The 21993-nt window shown below is 30.1% G+C and overlaps 2 protein-coding genes across 3 annotated transcripts; both read left to right on the top strand.

Moving 5' to 3' along the window:
* The first annotated feature begins 11888 nt into the window (after positions 1–11888).
* LOC118044993 (zinc finger protein ZAT5) lies at positions 11889–13105 on the top strand. Its single transcript, XM_035053466.2, has one exon. It carries the CDS (start codon positions 12066–12068, stop codon positions 12957–12959), a length of 894 nt encoding a protein of 297 aa, XP_034909357.1. The 5' UTR covers positions 11889–12065; the 3' UTR covers positions 12960–13105.
* A 5117-nt stretch (positions 13106–18222) lies between these two features.
* On the top strand, positions 18223–21806 carry LOC118044976 (uncharacterized). Of its 2 annotated transcripts, XM_035053443.2 has the most exons (7): positions 18223–18438; positions 18721–18976; positions 20169–20260; positions 20354–20432; positions 20553–20647; positions 20967–21062; positions 21144–21806. In XM_035053443.2, exons 2-7 carry the CDS (start codon positions 18808–18810, stop codon positions 21204–21206), a joined length of 594 nt encoding a protein of 197 aa, XP_034909334.1. In that variant the 5' UTR covers positions 18223–18438; positions 18721–18807; the 3' UTR covers positions 21207–21806. The 2 variants fall into 2 exon arrangements, with proteins under 2 accessions (XP_034909334.1, XP_034909335.1); XM_035053444.2 differs by lacking the exon at positions 18223–18438 and having other exon boundaries at positions 18474–18976.
* Positions 21807–21993: the final 187 nt, after the last annotated feature.

Genomic DNA, 21993 nt, shown 5'->3' with positions numbered 1-21993 from the left:
ATATATTATATTTACCGATAAAATTATTGGAAAAATGATATTGACAATATTTTTTATTTGACGTGCATTTTTTATATAAATATTTTTGATCAGCAAGGTTTAATTTATTTTAAAATTCACAACCAAGAAGCACCGAAAGCGTTTCCAACTTTTGAAGCATTGTTCTCCCTTCACGGGGCAGCCACTAATTTGGATCACACGTATTATTTCCAAATACAAACCACATCGAGGATAGGAACTGGGCACGTGGGATGGAAGGTGAGAGCACGAAAAAAGCATCGAGCATGTTACCTTGCCAGGCTGGAGGCAGTGATTGGTCACTCCATTATTACTCACAAACCAGTAGTTGACAACTGTAACCGATCCACTCTTTAGTTGTGAGGGGACCAGTAGGACCCTTCGCACTGTATGACTGGATAATTGTCATCTCCTTTGGGATCATCCGTGCTGTCTAGTCAACCAAACCAAACGGATCGAGAATACTTCATAATCTCATCCCCTTTTTCTCTCTTTTTTTTTTTTTGGCATTTTTTTGTATTTGGAAAAAAGAGTGACAGAGAGATACTGACCACTGCATATGGTACTTAAAGAATTCTTGATAAACAAAAATATGATGGTTTGTAATATAAGATTTAAATTTTGATTAATAAATTATTTTTATTTGATATAAAATCATTTTAACATAAGTAAGGGAAAGGTTGCCATATAAATTTCTAATAGCATCAAGGACTCCATATAAAAATTCATAATTTTTTAGAAAATAATGTATTTTTTGTTTTCATATTTTGATGACAAATTTTAGACCCAACCTTAAACATGCCGTCATCTCTCATTCGGATAAATTAACGAGCTTACCATATATTGTTAAAAGGTAAAGACGTTTTGTTTCCAACTCAATTGCAACATATCCAAAATTGTCATGTATCTTTATATATGACCCAAAAAGTAAACATATGTTTAGACTGATGTATTTGAATATTTTTAATTAAAATCTCTTAACTTAACCCATCAAATTCCTCTTGGATTCACTTTGTTTTAGGTCTTAGAATAGATCCAATAAACAATCTTAATGGATCATTTGTTATTATAATCAATATCACATCAAATAAGATTCTGTTCTGACGATAAGAGTTATATTGAGATGTTTTTAATCCTCCAAGTTGTTTGGAAAAAAGGATCAAGGTTTAGAATTATTTTTTTGGATTAATTTAAATGACTTTATTATTATTTCAATGGTTCTTCTTAAGTGTTTTTAGAAAAAAAAAAAAAAAGAGTTTCAAACTAGTTTTTATTTATTTATCTTAGAAGACAAACCCTAACTTTCCACGCATCTAAAAATGAACAAAATCATTACCAAGATACAATGCATCATATGTTTTGGTTTTTCTTTTTTTAAAAAAAGCTAGGTATATAGGCCTAATCTTGTAGATACACACGCACATCTAGCTTTATTTGTATTGTACTAGGAACCTAGACTCTTTGTATAAAGCCCTTTATTATGTTTTATTTTTTATTATAATAAAATAATTATCATTATATTTAGGATATTATTTCATTAAATACAATTCAATTTTGACCTTTTTTTAAATAAGATTATAGCATCTTTTTATAATATTAGCAAGTGCTTTTTTTTATACACCTCTTTATAACCTTTTTTTTTTCTTTCAATTTTAATTAAAATTTTTTATAATAAAATAATTAAAATTATATATAGGATATTATTCCATTAAATACAATTCAATTTTATTGTTATTTTCAAATAAGATTATAGCATTAGTTTAATAATATTAGCAGTCATTTTATTAATTATTATATATGAACATAGCATGTAAGATTTTTTTTTCAAACTTTTGTGGTCGTAAATATTATATAAAAATAAAATATATATTTTTTATGTTTTTATTAGAAATTTGTTCAATAATTCTCTCAGATTAAGTTTTTTTTTCTTTGACTGCATAAAAATAGCAAGACATGATTTCCAATGTGTTTTATTATTATTATTATTATTATTGAAACTTCCTTTTCAAAGTTTTTCAATTGAAAAAAATATTTATGAAAAAAAAATTTTGTTAAAAAAATAAATGCATTGGTAAGAAAATGTAGTTTAGATATATTGTTTTCCTGATTATTTTAAATTATTTCAATTTTTTTTTTTAAATCTCTTGATTGACTTTACTTTTAAAGATTCTACTACTAAAAAAATATTTCTGCAAAAATATTGATGAACGAGGAAAGAATAATTTGTTTAATGAAATACCTTTTTTCTAAGGAATTTAGATCATAGCTTTTCATACAAATATATATTTTAGTTTTTAAAATAAAATACGTATTAGTATTGAATGAGAATAAAATATAATTTTTTTTTAAAAAAAGACATGTTTCCTTTATAGTTTTATTCCTTTTTTTTTCTGAATTTTTATTATTATATAATTAAAAAAATAAGATTTCAAAACAATTCCGCGGAAAAAGACTCATGGAACTAGAGAATTCTGTGTTTGTAATTACGGAAAAGGACAAAGAAAATATATTTGTCATTGATGTATTTTGTACTTCAAGGGGAATCAAGTCGAGGACCACACTCGTGCAAAAACAAGTGATAGAGAGATCCCCGGCAAGGATGAGATGGTTATTTATTTCCTTTTTCCTACTAATTTTTTAGTTTCTCATTTCTTTTTTAATTTTGGTTCCACCTAGTCCCTATTACCCTCCGCCCCTAGACTGGAGGTGGAGGTTGTAGGGTCACTTGCAAAAACGAAGAAGCCCCTGGACCGTTTGATGGTGTGTCCACGAGGAAAAGAATAAAGATGAGAATGCCCTTTACCTCAAGCTATTTCCTGAATTTTAATTACAAATTCCAATTACAAACAATAATAAATAAATAAATAAGGAAAAACTATAGTTATTAAACCCGAATTGGTCTAGCAGGTCGACTCGATAGCTGGACCAATCTGGGTAAGGTGAAAGATCGACAAGAGCAAAAAAAAGATCAAACTCGATCGACCCACTGGGTCAACCCGTGACCCAAGCGACCCAGACAAAACCTGTTGAGATTTTTTTTTTTAATTTTAAATATTTTTTTTCTCCTAGCCAAATACCCTTTTTTTCATATTTTTTTAGTTAGTTATTAACCCTTTTCAAAATTCACAATATAAATACTAGCAAAATATTTTATTTTTTCAATGTGGATTTGAAGCTCTTTAGTATATATACTATATATTTACAAGAAAAAAGTTATGTTTTTTCAATGTGAGATGAAAAATCTTTTTAGTTTAAATATTTCAATTTAAAAGTATATCATAATATCTTTTCAATATGAAATAAAATAATCTTTTAAACTTTATTATTTACAATATGTATAGTTTATATTCACATGGATTGTTTCTTAATTTTTTCATATGAAATATTAAAATTTTAAATATGTTTTTTTAATTTTTCCTGGTTGACTCAGATCAACCCGTGTAACCCAGGACTTGGTTTCTTGGTCAGGTCAACCCCCAAATCGGGTTTAATAACTATGAGGAAAACACCCTATATCTTCATACAAAACACTAGATCATAGTAGTTTTTTTTTTTTTTTTTCCTTGAAGCATTTTCTATTCCTAGTAACTAGATATTTTGTTTTCAAAACCACAAGTCCATCTTTTTGGTATGGATGCTTTGCCACTTTCTAATTTTTTTTCCAATTGTTTTTTGAATTTTGATTGAAATGCAATATTAAAAAAAATGTTTAACATGAAATTGAAATTATCTTTATTTTTTATGGTTCTTAAATAACATTATAGGTTTTTACTAGATAAGTGACCTAAGCTATGTTGCGGGCCAAATTATTTTTTTTATAATGTAAAAAGAAGATGTTCAAGTGACACCAACTTTTTAAAAGAAGCAAAAACAATATGAGACCTATGTTATTGACTTGGTTAGGTTCAATAATCTCGGGTAATTTAATAATACGATTTAAAAAAAACATTAACAATAAATAAAACGAACAAAAAAACAACAATTAACTATAAAAAAATGAGCTATCAATATTATACTCGGAAAAAGAATAAAGAAAAGCCCATTGAAGATTCAATGTTACTCTACTGTGGACACTGTCTCATTACTAGGAAGAACTTATTAGGATGATTATAATGCCACTGTGAAAGGCTGCATGACAACACTAAAAGAGGCCACACACGCCATTGGAGTAATGACCCAGAAATCAAATCAAATAAAACATCATGAAGTGAGTATCTCATACTTATATTTAATCAATTAATTTAATTTAATTCAAAAATAAAATTTCTTAAAAAAGAGCTCAATTTAACCAAGTACGATAAATAAAAAGACCCACAATAATCCAGATATTTTATACAATTACTAAAACAAATCTTATAAAAAAGAAAATAATAATAATAATAATAATAATAATAATAATGGAGCCCAATATCTTATTAAGTGAATACTGAAGAACAAAACTGAAAAATCATGAGCTTAATAAAAATTAAGCAAACTTAGGTAAATTTTCTAAACCCGGTGAATCTCCAACACTCATAACTCTTGAAATCATAATCCTGACTCAATTATTATTCTCATTTCTCAACTAATTTAATATTGAAGAATGGAATCAAAATTTTTTTTTAGCAAATTAAGAAAATTTTGAAAGTAAGAAAAAAAAAAGCAATAAAAAAATAAGGATGAAATCATTAAAAGAATCTAGTTTTAAAAATTATCTCAAATATAATAAATAGCAATAAAAAGAACAAAAACTAAATTTGATACATGAACAAAATTGAAGAAACAAATATGGTTTTCTAAATGATTTAAAATATAACAAATAGTAATCAAACGAACAAAGATCAAATTTGAAGGAAAAACAAATTGAAAGGCTATTTTGAAAATTTAGATGGTTAGATGTGAAAATTTTGAAGAGTGAAAATAAAAAAAAATTATTGGTGCTAAACTAGAGGTCAATAAGCTACACACACCACCTAGAAAGGGAGGGATGCCGAGACGATTCTAACATTGTCAAGTGAAGGCCATCTTTGGCAGTCGGAATCCACCGCAAGTGTTACGTGAAAAAATGATGAAGTAGCGGAAGTATTGTTGCATGCAATGCATGCACCAACTAGTTTTTTTTAATAATATTTTTTATATATTAAAATATTAAATTGCCTCTGATTCAATTTGATTATAACTAAAAATATATATTGAAAATACAAAAAGCTTCTAGATGCTAGTTTTAAAAAAAATAAAATAAAGGTAATTTAGTTATTTTATTATGCTTTTAAAAAATAAAAATTCAAAAAAACCCTGAACACCAGTTTAATAAAATCTAATTTAAACGTCTCTAGACTCTAGTTTAATAAAATATAATTTTAAGGATAATTTAGATATTTTATTGTACTTTAAAAATATAAAAGACTAATAGACCTTGCAAAAAGATCATAATACCATCAATAGCTAGTCTAATAGTTTTTTTAGAACCCAGGTTTTAACCTCTATTTTTGTATATTTCAAAAACTAGAAAAAACATCCTAAAAATATATCTTTTAGTAAATTTAGTTAATATTATAATTTCATTATTCACGTCATTTTTATTTAATTTTTGTGAGTTAAAATTTTTAAAATAAAATATACATATATAAACCAAAAAATAGAAAAATAAAATTAAAAAGACAAAAAATAAAATGTAGTTAGGGTCAAAATTAGAACAATAATTAAGTATCACATGTAAAAATATAATTATGTAATTTTTAGGTCATATTGGAGGGGAGGGTTGAATTGAAGAGGAAATTGAAGGATTGACTTAAATTGATTTAATGTGGTTAAGATGGAAAGGAATTGAAAGTTTAAGGATGAGTTTGAAATAAATAACCAAGTTATAAATCAATTAAAGGCTTACTTGAGAAAGAAAATCAAAATTGGAAGTTAATTTGGTAAAATTGTATAATCTTAGGAACTCACGATGAATTTGCAATCAAGTGCTTCAATCTATAAGTCTAAATTGATTCAATTAGAGAAGCAATCATAAAGAAAACAAATTCCATTAAAATTGTAAGAATTTGAGAAAACAAGAACTAAAAAAAAAAAGAAGCTAAATTAGAAAGATTAATTTAGGGGTTAAATTGAAATAAAATTTAAGATTTATCCTTGTTTGAGTAAAATTGGAAAAAATAAAAGCCAAAGACTAATGAAAAGGAGAAAATATTCCAAGCACCAAATGAGTATTTATACAACTTCGTTTCAGTCTCATCAGTTTCATTCCAATCAATTTAGTCCAATTAATTCTATTTCAGTCCAATTGAATTGGATTAATTCAAACCAGCTTATTTAATTTATATTTGTAGTCCAAATGTTTCCAATTGATTCAATTCAATCCCACTTTAGTCCAATAATTTTGTCAATTTAATTCAATTTAGTTCAAATAAATTGAACCAAACAATCCGAGCAATTAAAATGAAGATCTCAATCCATCAATTCAGCTCTTCAATCCCAAACTTCAAGCATATCAGATCAAGTCCCAGAACTCTAGCAATCAAATATCCAAACTCTCCATATCGATCCAACAAGAATCACGCTCAATGATTGCAGCTGCAAAACATAAGGTAGCCATATATAGCAGGAGACCAGCCTATGATTCCAGGGCAACAAAACCGAAAACTGGGGACAAGCCTCTCATTCATGGGATCAGGAACCATCATCATCATCATCATCATCATCAACAATCAAAAGAACTTCATATATCCTCTATTCCTCATCAACGAACAATGGAAAATCTTCTTGTTTCTCCTCCACTTGTGATCCCTCAATCTGTCTCTCGGTATAATCAACCCAACCCAACCACACTCCTCTCCTCTATCAAAAGATTCAAAACACAACCTCCAGCTTTCCATGATCAAACGCTTTCATTGCCCCAATCGTGCCTCCTCTCAACAGTTTCTCATCCACCATAACCAAGCCTTTCAAACCGAACCACCAAAAACTGATGAACACCATGCTAGTTGCTACTGCCCCTTGAATGAAACACCACTACTATCTAGAATATCAAGAGCAATTCTAGGAGAAGTCAGCCCCTAATTCATTCGAAAGGAAGAACAACGCTGGAAAAGCTCATCCATTACTGTCCTCTTCAACCAATATACCCTCGACAGACCTCCTCTCTAACAAAAAAATCACTCCAAAATCTACCACTGAAACCGTCATCTTCCCCAAACCAAGCCATTCATCACCATGACTTAAAAATTAAATGTTGGTGTATGACTTCTCATGATTCATCAAGTTGTTTATTCTCTCAAACTTTAGCACAAGTTTTTAAGTATTGATGTATACTAAATAATTATAATCAAAATAAAAATTTAGAAAAACCAATAGATTGATTTCAAGTTTTTGAGTTGTTTTTTAGGTTGTTTGAAGTCATAAATTAATTTATCAAGTTGTTTATTGTCAAAGAATCATTTCAACCCAATAACTTAAGCTGTTAGGTAAGGTTTCCTAGGATATGATTTATATTATTTTCTAAACAGACCCCCTCAAGTGAAAGCCCTTTGGGCTTGAAACTTGCACAGCACTACCTTGTGCTTAATTTTTACCAAATAAATGAGGGTTGTGAGATTCGAACTCGTGACCACTTGGTTATCAAGGTTTTGATACCATGTCAGAGAACCATCTCAACCCAATAACTTAAGCTGTTAGGTAAGGTTCTAGGATATGATTTATATTATTCTCTAACATTTACTATGTTTTCTATGTGTTTTAAATAAACAATAGATTTAAAATGAATTTTTTTAAGCAAAAAAAAAAAAATTAAAGCCTTATTTTTCCTGCGACCCTCCATCGCTGAATTATGCAAATAGAAGACAACACATCTTCTGCCTATTTTGGTGGAAAAAAGGTGGATAATAAGTCATCCTCCCTCTTAAGAAATAGAAAGAATAGAAAAATCCTAGGTGCATGGGCTGGGCAAGAAAGGCCCACATGCTCGGGTTCTTTTTTTTGGAATGCCCATACATCTGCTTATTTGTTTTTTAATTTTGTTTTTTATATTTAGTTTCAAAATTGATTTTTAAAAAAAATCATTAAAACAATTTGACTTCATGATTTAACCCACAAGTTTAACATGTTAGTTCACAACATGCAGGTAGATACAATATTTTATAATCTTGATATTTTTTTTTTATAAAAAATATGTCTAATTGAATTTTTTTTAAGAATTTGGTTTATTTGAATTTGTCTTCATGATGTATTCTTCCTCTTCTTTTTTCATGTGGTATTGCTTTTATAAATTTTATTTTTACATAATTGTTATGGTGTAATTAAGTCATGAAACCTAGATTAATCTAATATGTTTTTGTTTCTTTTTTTTTTAATTGAAAAAAAGGCAATGCTCAATTTTTTATAAGCATTTTTTTTTTAATTTGAATTGGTCTTTATGATATATTTTGTTTTGGTTTTTGTTGGATTAATTGGTTTTAATTTTTTTATATGTTTTTTTATCATCTTGGTTTTTTATAAATCCAAGCCATATTATTATCGATTGTCCATTTTGTCAGGTTATATTAATGCCCCCCCCCTTTCTCTCCCCCATTGAAAATCACATTGACTATTCAAATTTTTAGAATTGTCATCTTAGTTGTTGATATTTCAACTTTAATTCTTATTTTTTTTTATTTTTTATTTTTGTTTTTGGCCCATTTGTAGAATTTTTGTTTGTTTTCAACTTCATCCTTTAATCCCGATTTATTATGTTTTTTTTTATTTGTTCTTTAATCTTTTGATTTTTATTTTTTTCTTGTCTTTTTTGTGAATTTTTTATTTGTCTTGAATTTCATCATTCAATTCAATTTTATGATATATTATTTTTTTCAACTTATTCCTTATTCTTTTGATGTTTTCCAATAAAAAATTCTATAAAAGGGCTAAGGAAAAAAAATACCAAATAATTTTTTATTAGAGGATTAAATTGAAAAGAAAAATAACTCCAATAAAAAAAATTAAAAGAATAAGAATCAAATTAAAAAAATAACAAACTATAAACTTGGATTAAGGGGCATAATTGAAAACTACTAAAAACTTTTATAAAAGGGCTAATGAAGAAAACAAGAAATAAAAAAAAAAATAAGGACCTAATCTAAATATATATAAATTGAAATTGAAAAGCTAAATTGAAGAGAGATAAAACTTTTACAAAAGGCTCAAGAAAAAAAATTAAAAATTAAAAGAAAAAAATCAAAAAAGAAATATCAACAACTAATAAGACCAATTTGCACAATTTAGGGGGGGGGACAAGAAAAAAAAAAATCCTAGACAAACCACCCACCCGCAATTGACTTGTGTCGAGTGTGGTGGTGCTTCTAATGACATGATAGAAGAGCAGGTTTCACCATAAGGACGAACTGCACGCGCCAATCGAAGAGGACGAGTGCCTCCATACACTGATATCTTCTCAAATTTAATATTATTTTATTTGCATTAAAAGACCATAATACCCTCAATAAATCAATAAATAACAAAAAATGGAGCTTGAAAAGGCAAAAATAACCCTTGCATTTAAGTAATTTAATTTTGCATCCAAAATTAAAATACAGATACTATCCCTAGACGCCAAGCATATATATATATATATATATATTTCTCTCTAGGGGTATTTTAAGACCTTTACCTCCATGGACAAATATTATTCAATTTAAATGTAAAATAGTCAATTAATTGTTATAATCTAAAGCAAAAGTTAATCTTGTACTACAGTAAAATACTGTTTAAATTTCATCCCCTTTTAGTTTATTCTTTTTATATATAAGCAGGCTTTTTTTAGTTTATGAGAGGCTGCCAATTGCCAAAAAAAAAAAACATTAAAAAGGGAAATCTCTGTCATAATTGAAACTTTGAGAGTATCTCCCAAAGTTTCCTTTGATTTTGCATCGCTACTCTTCAACCTATTAATTTTGCCGACCTGCGCATTTAATTCTGCACTCATATGCACCATACGAAACATCCATCCTCTATATTTAAATGGAGAAGGTTATAATTTTATAAATATAATTAATTAATTAATTTGTTCTTGTGAATTATCATGATAAACAAGCATCTGGAACCCTCATGCAGCATTAAGATTTCAAAGGGCGAGCTTTAATGACCCTGACATATCATACACTTTCAATTCCATTTCTTTTTTCTTAAGAGAAAGAAAATAATATAAATACGTCTCTGTTTATTCTATCCATCCCTATGCCAACTATATATCTAGATATCAATTTCCCAGGGATGATGACGGTTTTTGTACTCAATAATGTAAAGAAATATATGGCATAAAATATTGCAGCTCTGTCAGTGCTGGCAGGCTCGTTCCTCTGTCATTCAGCTAGAGCCCGAATTAAATAATGAACATTAACAACTTATTTATACAATCTACAAGGTGTATTTGAAGCCAGATAAGTGTAGTGGTTGCAGAAGAGTACATGATCTTTTTGAAGAAAACAAGAAGAGTGTATATAAAAGGGGCAATCGGGAAGTAAAGAACAATATAATTAAGGGATCTGTTTAATTAAATCCACCTACAAAATCCACAAAATTAAAATGATGCTTTACTTCGGAGAACTACAGCTGATGCATGCTGGTGTTAGCCCTTACGTGCTTCTCACTACACCTTCCAACTAATTCCAGACGCTAAGAATCTCTTCACAACATAAAATACTCTTTAATTACGAAACACTCTACCTTGTAGGCAGTGGAAACCTTGTTATGTGGCCACGGATCAAAACTATGCCCTAGCTAGCGCTATGAACAAAGAGTAGATGGCTAGGAATAAAGAAATGGTAGATTAAAAAGCTGGTGCTGACGGTGCTGACGGTGCTGTGTATTTGCATAGCTCTAAACATTTTCTTACATGTAAAACACCGAGAATCATGTTCTTCATAGTGTTCACCAAAGCTAAATACTACGTGCTCATTTAGACACCCATTTATAATCATTGGCAAGCTTTCATTGAGCTCTGTCAGAATTAATTAACACATGGATTTAACGGAGAAAGTACTCAATATCTATTAATTGAAAAAAAAAAAAAAGTGGCTATTAGTTCTCAATTATTACCGTAATGGACGCATATAATTACTCATGAAGTCAAAAAAATAAAATAAAAAATCGACTACTATAATGAGAGATCTGTTCACAATTTCATGCTGACACCAAACCTTATGATTGGCAAAGCACAATCATAAAAATGATAAAAAAAAAACATCAAGTCATATTGGCCGGCGTGATTTTTGGGTCATTGTCCGTCTAAGAAGTTATCTCTGCTTACAATGTGAAGGTGAAGTAGATGTGGGTCAACTCCTCATGAAGCCTCTCATAAAAGGCTATCATCCCATGGTTCATGTACATACAATCTCCCATTTCTAGGGTTAACACTATCTAGGGTTAACACTATCTCCACTTAATGGTTAATTAAGAATTAATTAATATAAAATTACAAATGAATTTAACTGGTACTGTTTTTTTGATTCAGCATATTGAAAGATTAATATACTATAGCGAGCAAAGCAAACAAAAGTTGAGTAAACAAAACTAGCGGAAAATGATCAAGAAAAGCAAAAGAAGAAGAAGAGAAAGGGATAGAAGCCGAAATTCTGTGGTTCCAGGCTTGCAAGACAATCCAATCACTTAGAAAAAGTAATGGGTTTGCTTCGAAGCCAACCGAATCTCATTGGCTCCATCACCTCCGCATACTTGCGTTCTTTAATTTATGTTCTCTGTATGTGTGTGTATTTCAGTTTTTTTTTTTTTAAAAATAAAATATGTCTATATTTATATATATATAACTAACTTCCAAGTTAGCGAAACTCAAGACTTGCAAGCAAGGAAAATTCACGGTAACTGTCCAAGGGTTACGGCTCTACTTAAACCCCATCCCTCCCTCCCTCCCTTGACAACATTCACTTCCTAACTTGGTACCTTTTTATTTCTTAAATACAAGATTAACTCCCACGTACTCTCCTACCTTTCTTGATCTTTCCTCCTCACCACCGTCGCTCCATTCCTCTGTACGTCTTCCTCTTGGTGAAATATTAAGATCATCAAATTAATTGAGGATGGGTTCTCAAGCAATGGTGTCTAAGGAATTATCACAAATCATCAAAGGCAAGCGTGCCAAGCGACAAAGGCCATCTTCGCCACTAACGTTAGCCATAACTTGTAGCTCATCTAGCGTCGGAGAAAACGGAGGTGAACGTGGTCAAAGAATCTACAACAACTCATCATCGTCTGATCCTAGCACCTCAGTTAAATTCACGGGAAGGACGGACGAGGAAGAAGACATGGCCAACTGTTTGATTCTTTTGGCTCAAGGCAATCGCCGAAACTGCAAATTATCAAAGCCCGTGACTACTGCAGCAACAACTGTTACGTATACCAACAAGGACGCAGGTTTATATGCTTATGAGTGCAAGATCTGTAACAGGCGTTTCCCTTCATTTCAAGCGCTTGGTGGACATAGAGCGGGTCACAAGAAATCAAGACCAGGTAATATTAGTGAAGACAAGAAAGCGTTGGCAATGACAGTACGAATGGGTGATCAAGAGGAAAATGGAAATGATATTGATATGAGCACCACCCTTTCATTGCAAATAGTAAATGATAGGGTTCTATGTAGTAACAATGTCAAATCTAATAAGGTCCATGAGTGCTCCATATGCGGTGATGAGTTTTCGTCTGGTCAGGCTTTAGGTGGTCATATGAGACGGCACAGGGCGTTCGCTCCCACCGCAACCGCAACCGCAGCCGCAACCACGTTAACATCTGTAAGTTTGGAAAGAAGTAAGCCTGATCATGAGTCCGAAGAATCCAAGAAACCAAGAGATATCCAACTACTGGATCTTAATCTTCCGGCAGTAGAAGATGATCTCCGAGAATCAAAGTTTCACTTTGCGTCCAAGGAACAAGTTCTTGTCTTCACAGCTTCTTCCTTGGTTGATTGCCATTACTAAATATCACAATAAAAACAAGCTACTGTTGTTTTTATCGTTTGGGATTATTTTCACCCCAAATTGAATGGACGAACTTCTTAACTTCAGTTTTACTATTGTAATTCATATTTTTTTAATTAATGTTTCATAATTCTTTGAAATGTTTTTCATTTTGATCGCAATTCTTGAATTAAGTTGCATTATCTGAGTCATTAATTTTGGCTGGCTTGTTCATGGTGGCATTTACTTCGCGAAAAACGATTATTTTTTTTTTCTTTGTTTTGCTTGAGAGGAAAATGTGGAAAATTGATGAAGAAAATTAAGCTTTGCATGAGTTTGCGGCCACCACTATCACAACCGAAAGTGGTGTATTAGGTTTGCAGGAAAGCTAAAGCTCGCCTATCTGCCTACCTGTTTCATTAATATGACTAATAATATAAAAAAATAATATAGGAATTTACTTGATATATCCAGTTAATTTTACAAGTTCAAAGATTAACACATTCTGAATCTAAAGAATTAAGTAAAACTCAATTTTTAATCAATTATATATTAAAATATAAAATTAAAAAAACAAAACTTGAATAAATTCATATTAACTTAATTATTAAATCTGTAACTTGAATTATAAAACTAAAATAATTTAATGAAAAATAAATCAAAATAAATTATAAAATTTAATTTTTAATTAATTTAAATATTAAAAAATAAAATTAAAAAACAAATTTAATTACTAAAATTTATCTAAAAATACCCAAATCTACTAAATTAATAAACTTAACCCGTGATCATATTTACAATTATTTTGATTAACAATACTACGATGAGAAGGGGATTAATAATGATAATAATAATAACAATAGTCCTCAAAGAACGTAGTATGATTGTAAAGGGTTTGAAATCTGCACAGCAAGTCTCGAGTTCGAGTTAGAGCATGCACCTTTTATAAGAGTCTGGGACAACCGGGATTTTACTCGTTCATCTGGGCCCACAAAATATGCTTTCCAGGAGTAAGGTTTCCTCGAATCCAAAAAAAATAAAAAAAAATAACAATATATATGGTTAACTATTAATTATATATGTTCTCAATTTGTCACATGCGATCACATTTACAATTGCACTGTATTGATTGGTTCACCGACATTTTAACACTTTTTACTTTTCCAGGTTTTCGCACTTTTTGATTGGTTCACCGCATTCTACTTCATAAACCAAAACTTTCTAACAACTACGAGCGTCTTTACTATGAAAATCCCTTATGAGATTCACGTGTAAAAAAAAAAAATGTTCATAAAGCGGTTTTGCTCTATAATTTTTTAAATTTTATTTTTTTTTAAATAAATACATTTTTATATTGTTTTAAAATATTAATATTAAAAATAATTTTTAAAAATAAAAAATTTTATTTTAATATACTTTATAAGAAAAAAAAAACTTTGAACCATCATTGCTACCACAATCTCAAACGTAAATTAATATATTTTTTTAAAGTAATTTTTTTATTTAAAATTAATAATTTTTTTAATATTTAAATATAAAAATAAATATTAAAAAATATAAAAATATTATTATTTTTAATATTTCTTTTTTTAAAAAAAAAACAATAACAACTACCGCCCTCAAGACACCATTTTAATCTCGGCATTATGGTCTTTAGATAATGGGCGGTGCCATAAAACGCTTTTAGAATATGTTCAACTTTTAGTAATTAATTTGTGGCATATTCCATAAATTATTTTTCAAGAGTCAACCCTTTTTTTTTTGTACAATGCCCTTAACGGAGTCAACATGACATGGGCTGTCATAAAGTAGGATATAACGCCACCATTCATGATAAGACCATGGAGGATAATGGAGCTTATACCTTAGTCTCCTTTCTTTTGTCTTCTGCTACCACTTTCCAAGTAATTAATATGTGCTGTGTACTCATTTATTCTCCGGAGAAATTTTTATATTTATATTTCATAAAAAAAATTACCATGAAGATTTTTTTTACTACAATGTAAATAATTTATTTGTATATTTAATAAAATAAATAAATAATTATATATTAATAAATAATAATAAACTTATTAATTCCAATTAAAGATTAAATTGGAAAGATAATATAAATATGCATATTAAGATATATAATCTCATGTCGTGGATACCTCTTCAAATATTTTTTATTTAATTATACAATAATAAAACTTCATCAAAAAGATTCTAGTATATTTTTTATTTTTCATATTAATGAGAAAATTATTATCAAGATTTTGTGTTGTGTTAATACATAATACATAAAGTAATCAATAATACTATTGTAAAAAAGTTTTAAACATCTTAGAAACAATGACATTTTTTTATATTATGAGCACAGCTTTTCTATTAAAAAAGCAATAATTAAAATAAAGATTTTTTTTAAAATTAAAGCGATTTGAAATAATTAGAAAACATATATTTCTTAAATCTAAATTTAATTTTATTATTAATGTATCCCTTGATTATTTTAGTGAAAGCCTGTTTCTTATTTGTAATTATTATTTTAAAAAATATTTTATGATTGTTAACACAAGTTATATATATATATATATATAGATATATATATATATATATATATATATATATATATATATATCAAAATAATGTGTTAAAAAACCTCCCTGCTCCTCTGTCTCATGCTAATAATACCGTAATCAAATCTCTCTAATTACGAAATTCCTCTTTATTCTTTTTTTGGGCCTCAAAGTTTTCTTAAAAAAGCAAACATTTCTTGCAATCCCCCTTGTTTCCTCGTATGGGTCTGTCTTATATTAATTTCTCAAGATGGGTACAAGCTTACAGAGCTATGTAAATTAGAGCCAGGTTGGCTCTAGCCCTGGTGGTCGTCAAGGAGATTGAAGTCTATACCGTTTCATACTATTCTTTAAATTCTCATTACATTATTGTTTTTCTTGTTTCTTTGTAATTTTTTATTTTAAAGTTTTGTTCTTTGCTTAATTTTTAGTTTTTATTGAATATTTTTTGCTAATGAATTAATAGTACTATTTCTATTGTTATATTTTTATTATGGATTTGTGAGCATGATTATTGGCTTGTTGATATTCATCCCATCAAGAAGTTAGATGTTATTAAAAATGTTTTTGTTTTTTTTTTTTTTTTTTATGGAGCTTAATGAAGCTTCATAAGAAATTAATCGAGGTACTGTTTTAATTATGTAGGTAATGATTCAGCAAGTTGGGGGTTTGTTCAGAAAGGGAATTAATCAAATATACATATGCAAGTTGAATTTTAAAATAAAACCTTTTAGATTCAATATGTTTTCTCCGTGCAATGGTCCTTTAGTAACTACTGTTTTTTTTTTTTTTTTAACGCAAATAAAAATTGAGTTTGAAAACTACCGCAAGATTAGCGCGTTGTGACAATTTTTAAAATCAATTTCGAGCTATAGTTTTTTAAATCATTTTTTATTTAATTTTATTATAATTAAAATAAATGTTTGTAAGATATAAGATTCAGCTTCTTAAAAACGAATATAATTTATTAGGTGAATTTTCATTTTCTTATTAATATAATTTTTTTTAATATAAAAACATGTTTTTTTTTCAATAGTATTTTTTTTTTTGAATAAAAACTAAAGTTCATTAAAATAAATGTTCATAAAAAATTTAAATGATTTTAATTAAGGAGAAAAAATTGTATTTCTTTAATCAAAACACGTTTTCCTTGTTCTTTTATCTCTTCTTAAAATATCTCCAGTAGCTTTTCCTGGATTTGAAAAATAATTCTTCGATTCTCCCATTAACTAAAAAGTGTGATGTCTGGATGTAATTTGAGGAGGGTGGTGGTGGAATTATTAGGTGAGTATGGTATTAGAATTACAATTTATATTTTTTTATTTATTTAATGTAAGTGATGAATTAAGGGTGAATCTTTTTGAAAAGATAAAAAATGATGCAATTCTAATTTTAACATCAAGAAATCCATTGGAAATTTCATTGGGTTCGGTGGTGAACTTAAAGCAAAGAGGTTTAAGAATTTAATTAATGAACTTATTTAAGATATATAGACTACGATGGACTTCAAGATAATATCAAAGAATAAAGAACAAGTCTTAATATAATTTGATTCATATAAAAAAAAAAAAAAAAAAGCTTGTATTGGAGCTTCAAGACACTACAAAAATAAAAAAATAAAAAGATTCAAATATATCAATTTTGACCTTTTACTATTGTTTTGTCATAACTAGAGTTATAAAATAAATTTTGATATGAATCTAGTTGTATTAAAAAGTTGACATTCATATATTTCTAGTGACATATGATAGATATTCTAATTCATTGAAACAAGGGAGAACCATTCATTTAAAGTTGAGCTTCAATTCTGCTAGCAAATTATAAAATTCAACTTTGGACTTATTTTGATTACTTGAGCTATTATTTATTTATCTTATAGGTTTTTATAGGGCCGCCAACATTTTAAGGGTTATTTGGGTTAGGTTTTATTTTATTATTTTAGTTATTTTGAACTTTTAATGTGTTAAGTCATATTTATCAAGTTTTGGTCCATTAAATCAAATTAGAGTTAGTTTTCTACTATATAAATTAATTGTTAACATTATTTTAGGATTGCTGAAGCTTTATCCAAGGTAGTCGCATATTATACATCATTTTCTCTTTGTGTGGTTGAATGATTTTCATACTACGTTCTTGATTGAATTTGTAAATTTTTTAAAAGATTGATCAACTTCATTGTGATTTATATTTTTTATTCGCATCTCGTTATAAGCATAGGACATGGATAATCAATTACATATAACTTTTTTTTTTTTTTTTGATTAACCTGGGGTGTCTGGGCCAGCTTGCGCGCACCACGACTAATCCCCAGGGCCTAACTGAACACCCTGCAAGCCCAGAAGGCAGGTAAGTCACCGCGGGGATGGCAGGAAGGTATACAAAGGGGTTCTAACTTTTTGATTTTAAGATAATGTTCTTGTTGAGTCAAGTTATAATTTTTTTCTTCAAACTTCAAATTAGCAATCTAAGGAACAAGTCCACATCATCTTTGATATCAACTTCAACCTTCTATATAATTCCAACAACTTATTCTAACTTTATTTTAGTTAGTTTAATTTCAGTATATTCACATAGATTTCACATTTATTATGTTTCTCTAATTTTTCAGCATATTTAGTAAATTTAAGTTGTTGATAAAAAAAAAAAGAAGATAATAATTGTGTCTTCTGTATGTTTTGGAAACAAACTCTATAGATAGAGTAATTGATTTGCATCATGGGAGTTAGAAAATAAGTAGAATGGCTGAACTGATTTGTATTGTTGGGTAAAGATGGAAGAGAAAATTGCTGCTTCTTCACTAACCTCACCCTCTTTTAACGCTTCTTGTTAATATCTCATGTACTTTCTTTAGTCTATTCGTCCTTAATAAAATCGATGCCCATCGCCATGAGAAGTACAGAAGGGGAATATACTTGAAACTTGACTGTGGAGAACCACACACAAAGGTGAGGTTAGGGATCTTTTCATAGCGACCACCAAAAGTAATTGAGTTCCGATCTTCTTCTCTATGTTCTTAGGCCCATTAGTTGCCCAATGAGGAGATGGTTTCGGTGCCCATCGATTTCCCAGTTCCATTGAGAAGGCCCACTTTTGTTGATCTCTTGGCCACTTACAACACAAATAAATTCAATGCCACCTTCTTCTTCTTTTTTGTTAATTTAATTTAACTTTATTTATTGAATTTGAAGCCCTTCTTCTTATATTAATCGTGTGCTTCCACCTTCCAGTGTATGTTTCACAGACGCGAGGGGCAGAGAAAAACAACACCATAGACACGGAGGGTTTGCCATAATAAACAACAGAAAGAAGAAGAAATGGCAGTACACCGCGACAATCTACTGGAAGAAGAAGAGAACGAAGAAGACAATGCTCTCTTTGAGGGAGACGGCTTAGTTGACCAAGATTCCGATATTCCTCCTCACCTCCGTGACCTTGCCCGCGCCGCTCAGACCGGTGACGTCGACGCTCTTCGCTATGCTTTAGGTGAAATGAATATCCTTCTCTTCTTCTCTCTTTTCCTTTTATTTTCTATTATTTGCTTGAAATTCCAGTTCTTGGAATTTAGATGAACTGTTTTTCTTTTCTTTTTTCACAAGAGTTCACTTGTTAATTGGGATTGGTGTGACAAAAGAAGGCATCTAGGCCGAGTTTTTGTTCTAATATTTGGATTAGTTATTGGTGAGTTTGGAAGATTTTGAGTAAGCTGAGCAGTAATAGCAATCTCTATTGAATGCCATTCAGCAATAGTGCTGTTGCTTATAAATTGAATAAAAGAAAAAAATTCCTTTGCGCGTCTACATTCCAACTTTTAATCTGCTGAAGACGCTGTATAATATAAATGATCTCCTTCGGTGGTCATGTTCTTACAAAAAAAAAAAAAAAAAACTAGCCTGCTGCCTGCATTTAGGCTACCTTAACTTGTGGCTTTGAATTTCTGTTTCTATATCTGATAGATAGATTTTTGGGTTCATTGTTTCGATAATAATGGAAATAACTTTATGAAAGAGTTCGATAATGGGTTCATTTGCTCGCCAATAGTGTTTATAATGCTAGAACTTGACAAAGCTAAACCCCAAAAGCGAAGCTGCATAATTGAATATTTGGAATATGGGATTCGTAAAGATTTGGAGTTTGAACTTGAGCATGATCAAACATCAAACATTTCATTCTTTGATTTTTCATGAGATTAAAGGAGTATATTGCTGGTGATGGAGATCTTTTCTTAGCTTCTCTATGCAGGATGTTTAAGTTTCTCCAAAATGTCTGATTGATGATGGTTTGTTACATAATTTAGAGGTTATAAACAATATTGTAGAATGGCATTGACTTGTAAAATGATAAAAATCTTTTGGATTTCCAGCCAAGGGGCTGTCGGTTCAAGGCTTCAAGAGTAGCTATTTTATACAAAATGTGAAAGGGTAGCTTTTTCTCTTGTTGAAGTAGAAAGTAATGGAAGAGTGGGAATTACAAGTTTTGTCTAGAAATCTCTAGAATTAGGGAGGATGTTTGCAGAACCCATTCCACTATAAAAGTTAGAAATCAGAACTTTGAAATTACAAATGTTTTATTTAAAGTTTCCAACTTCCATTTCATTCGTTTTCATCATCGTGTGACAATGAAATGCCAACAGGGTCAAATAGGATCTTTCTCGCTCATGCTTTAGTTTCTGATTCAGATAACCTGAATGGCAGCATTGATGAACCAGTGGAAGATGGGGACACGGCTCTCCATTTGACATGCCTGTATGGCTATTGTCCCTGTGTCCAGGTTGGTTGACTCAATTTGTTCTCTCTTGCTGCTTTTCAGTGGTGCTTTATAATTTTAAGCAGTAGTACAAATTATGTTCTCTTTCTGTTGTAGCTACTCCTGGAAAGGGGAGCAAACTTGGAGGCCAAGGATGAAGACGGGGCGATTCCTTTGCACGATGCCTGCGCAGGGGGTAAGAACAAGAAATAATTACCATCAACATGTTCTGTATTCTTTCCCGATGAAATTATTTAAACTAATGTTGATTTTTGTTTTCTTTATTCCACCTCACCTCCCTTGTTCTCTGCTGCAGGATTTACTGAGATAGTCCAACTTCTGGTGAACAGTGCTAATAGTGCAGAGCGTGTGGAAAGGATGCTAGAGATAGTTGATTATGAGGGTGATACTGTAAGTTCCAATAATAAATTGAATGGTTTTTGTATTTCGGTTGGAGGCCTCATTCTTAGAAAATAGGTTGCAAAAAGAAATTAAGAAATTATATCATTTCTGTTTCCTTTTCTTTTTAATCTCTTTGGGGATGTTGTGTTGGACCAGCTGATGCCATTGCTGGCTTTGCCTGGTCCTTCATCTAGTGGGAGCTGACGAGGGTTCCAAGAATGACTGTATAATTTGGACCTATAGCTGTTAGCTGTGTTGTAACCCCCACCCCACCCCAACAACCATTGTCTACTTCCTCGTGATTACTGATATTAAAACCCTTTTGCAGCCTCTTCACCATGCAGCAAGAGGTGAACATGCCGATGTTATTAGATTGCTGCTGGCTTCTGGTGCCTCCGCTACAACAGCAAACTCTTATGGAAAGGTTACTGACCATTGATTTCATTATGAAAATTATGTTTCTCATCTCTGTCTTGTACCTGTCACTAATTAATTGCTATGGCAGACTCCAAGCGAATTATCTGAACCAGATACTGAAGCGCACAGAATTTTGGAATCGGCTGGATGAAACTTTCTTTCGTTGGCTCTGCATTTTGCATTTGTTGGCTTCTTTAGAGTCTAGCTACTTAATCTTGGAACAGCTTCTTGTTGGAGAACCCATTTCAGTTTATAGAATTACAAGGCTTCCATCTAAAGCATATAATGTATGCACTCCTAAGGCAAGTGATATAGCTCTAAGTTACCAGAAAGTGACAATACGTGTATTTTTGAACGTTACAAGCCTATCATGCAATGTTTTGTTTGGCGAGACACGAGGGAAAGGAATGGTTGAGGACAAAACTGGAAGTATCTATAGTACATGGAATATCATATCAATTCCTGCTGCTTTTATACTACATTAGTCACTGCAGTGACCCAAAAGCAACGAAGAGGATCAAGAAATCCCGATATTACCTCTCCCATTCGATGTTTACATGGTTGGCTAAAGAATTATGTAATCGTACAATGAAGAGAATTAGCTTGAAAGAAAGGAAGAGTTAGTTTGAGAGAGAGAAAGGGAAGAAATTGTTGAGCTATAATCTTGTAGCTGTTGTCTTGTATTTTTTTCAAATAATAACCAGTAAAAGTAGACAGTGTAAGATGCACTTAACTGCCTACATAATATCAATGAGAGTGCACTGACATACCTTACTAATTAAAAAACATATGCTAGATTGTGTGAATGTAAAATATTGAAGAGCACCCATAATTGTTTGAATTGGGTAGGATTTGAGTGGAGTAACTAATTGGTTTGAATAAAGGAGAACCACTACAATAGGAGTAGCAATTGGTTTACACTAATATTCTAGCTTTCT

Source organism: Populus alba, chromosome 16 (genome assembly GCF_005239225.2).
Source record: "Populus alba chromosome 16, ASM523922v2, whole genome shotgun sequence".
NCBI lineage: Eukaryota > Viridiplantae > Streptophyta > Magnoliopsida > Malpighiales > Salicaceae > Populus > Populus alba.
The sequence above is the reverse complement of the archived record's forward strand: the minus strand, read 5'-3'. Positions and strand labels throughout refer to the sequence as shown.

Excerpts from the sequence above, each read along its gene's own strand:
- LOC118044993 (XM_035053466.2), top strand. The coding sequence starts at position 12,066 with ATGGGTTCTCAAGCAATGGTGTCTAAGGAATTATCACAAATCATCAAA.
- LOC118044976 (XM_035053443.2), top strand. The coding sequence starts at position 18,808 with ATGGCAGTACACCGCGACAATCTACTGGAAGAAGAAGAGAACGAAGAA. Across the intron at positions 18,977-20,168 it reads CGCTCTTCGCTATGCTTTAG|ATAACCTGAATGGCAGCATT; the intron begins GTGAAATGAATA and ends TTTCTGATTCAG. Across the intron at positions 20,648-20,966 it reads TTGATTATGAGGGTGATACT|CCTCTTCACCATGCAGCAAG; the intron begins GTAAGTTCCAAT and ends ACCCTTTTGCAG.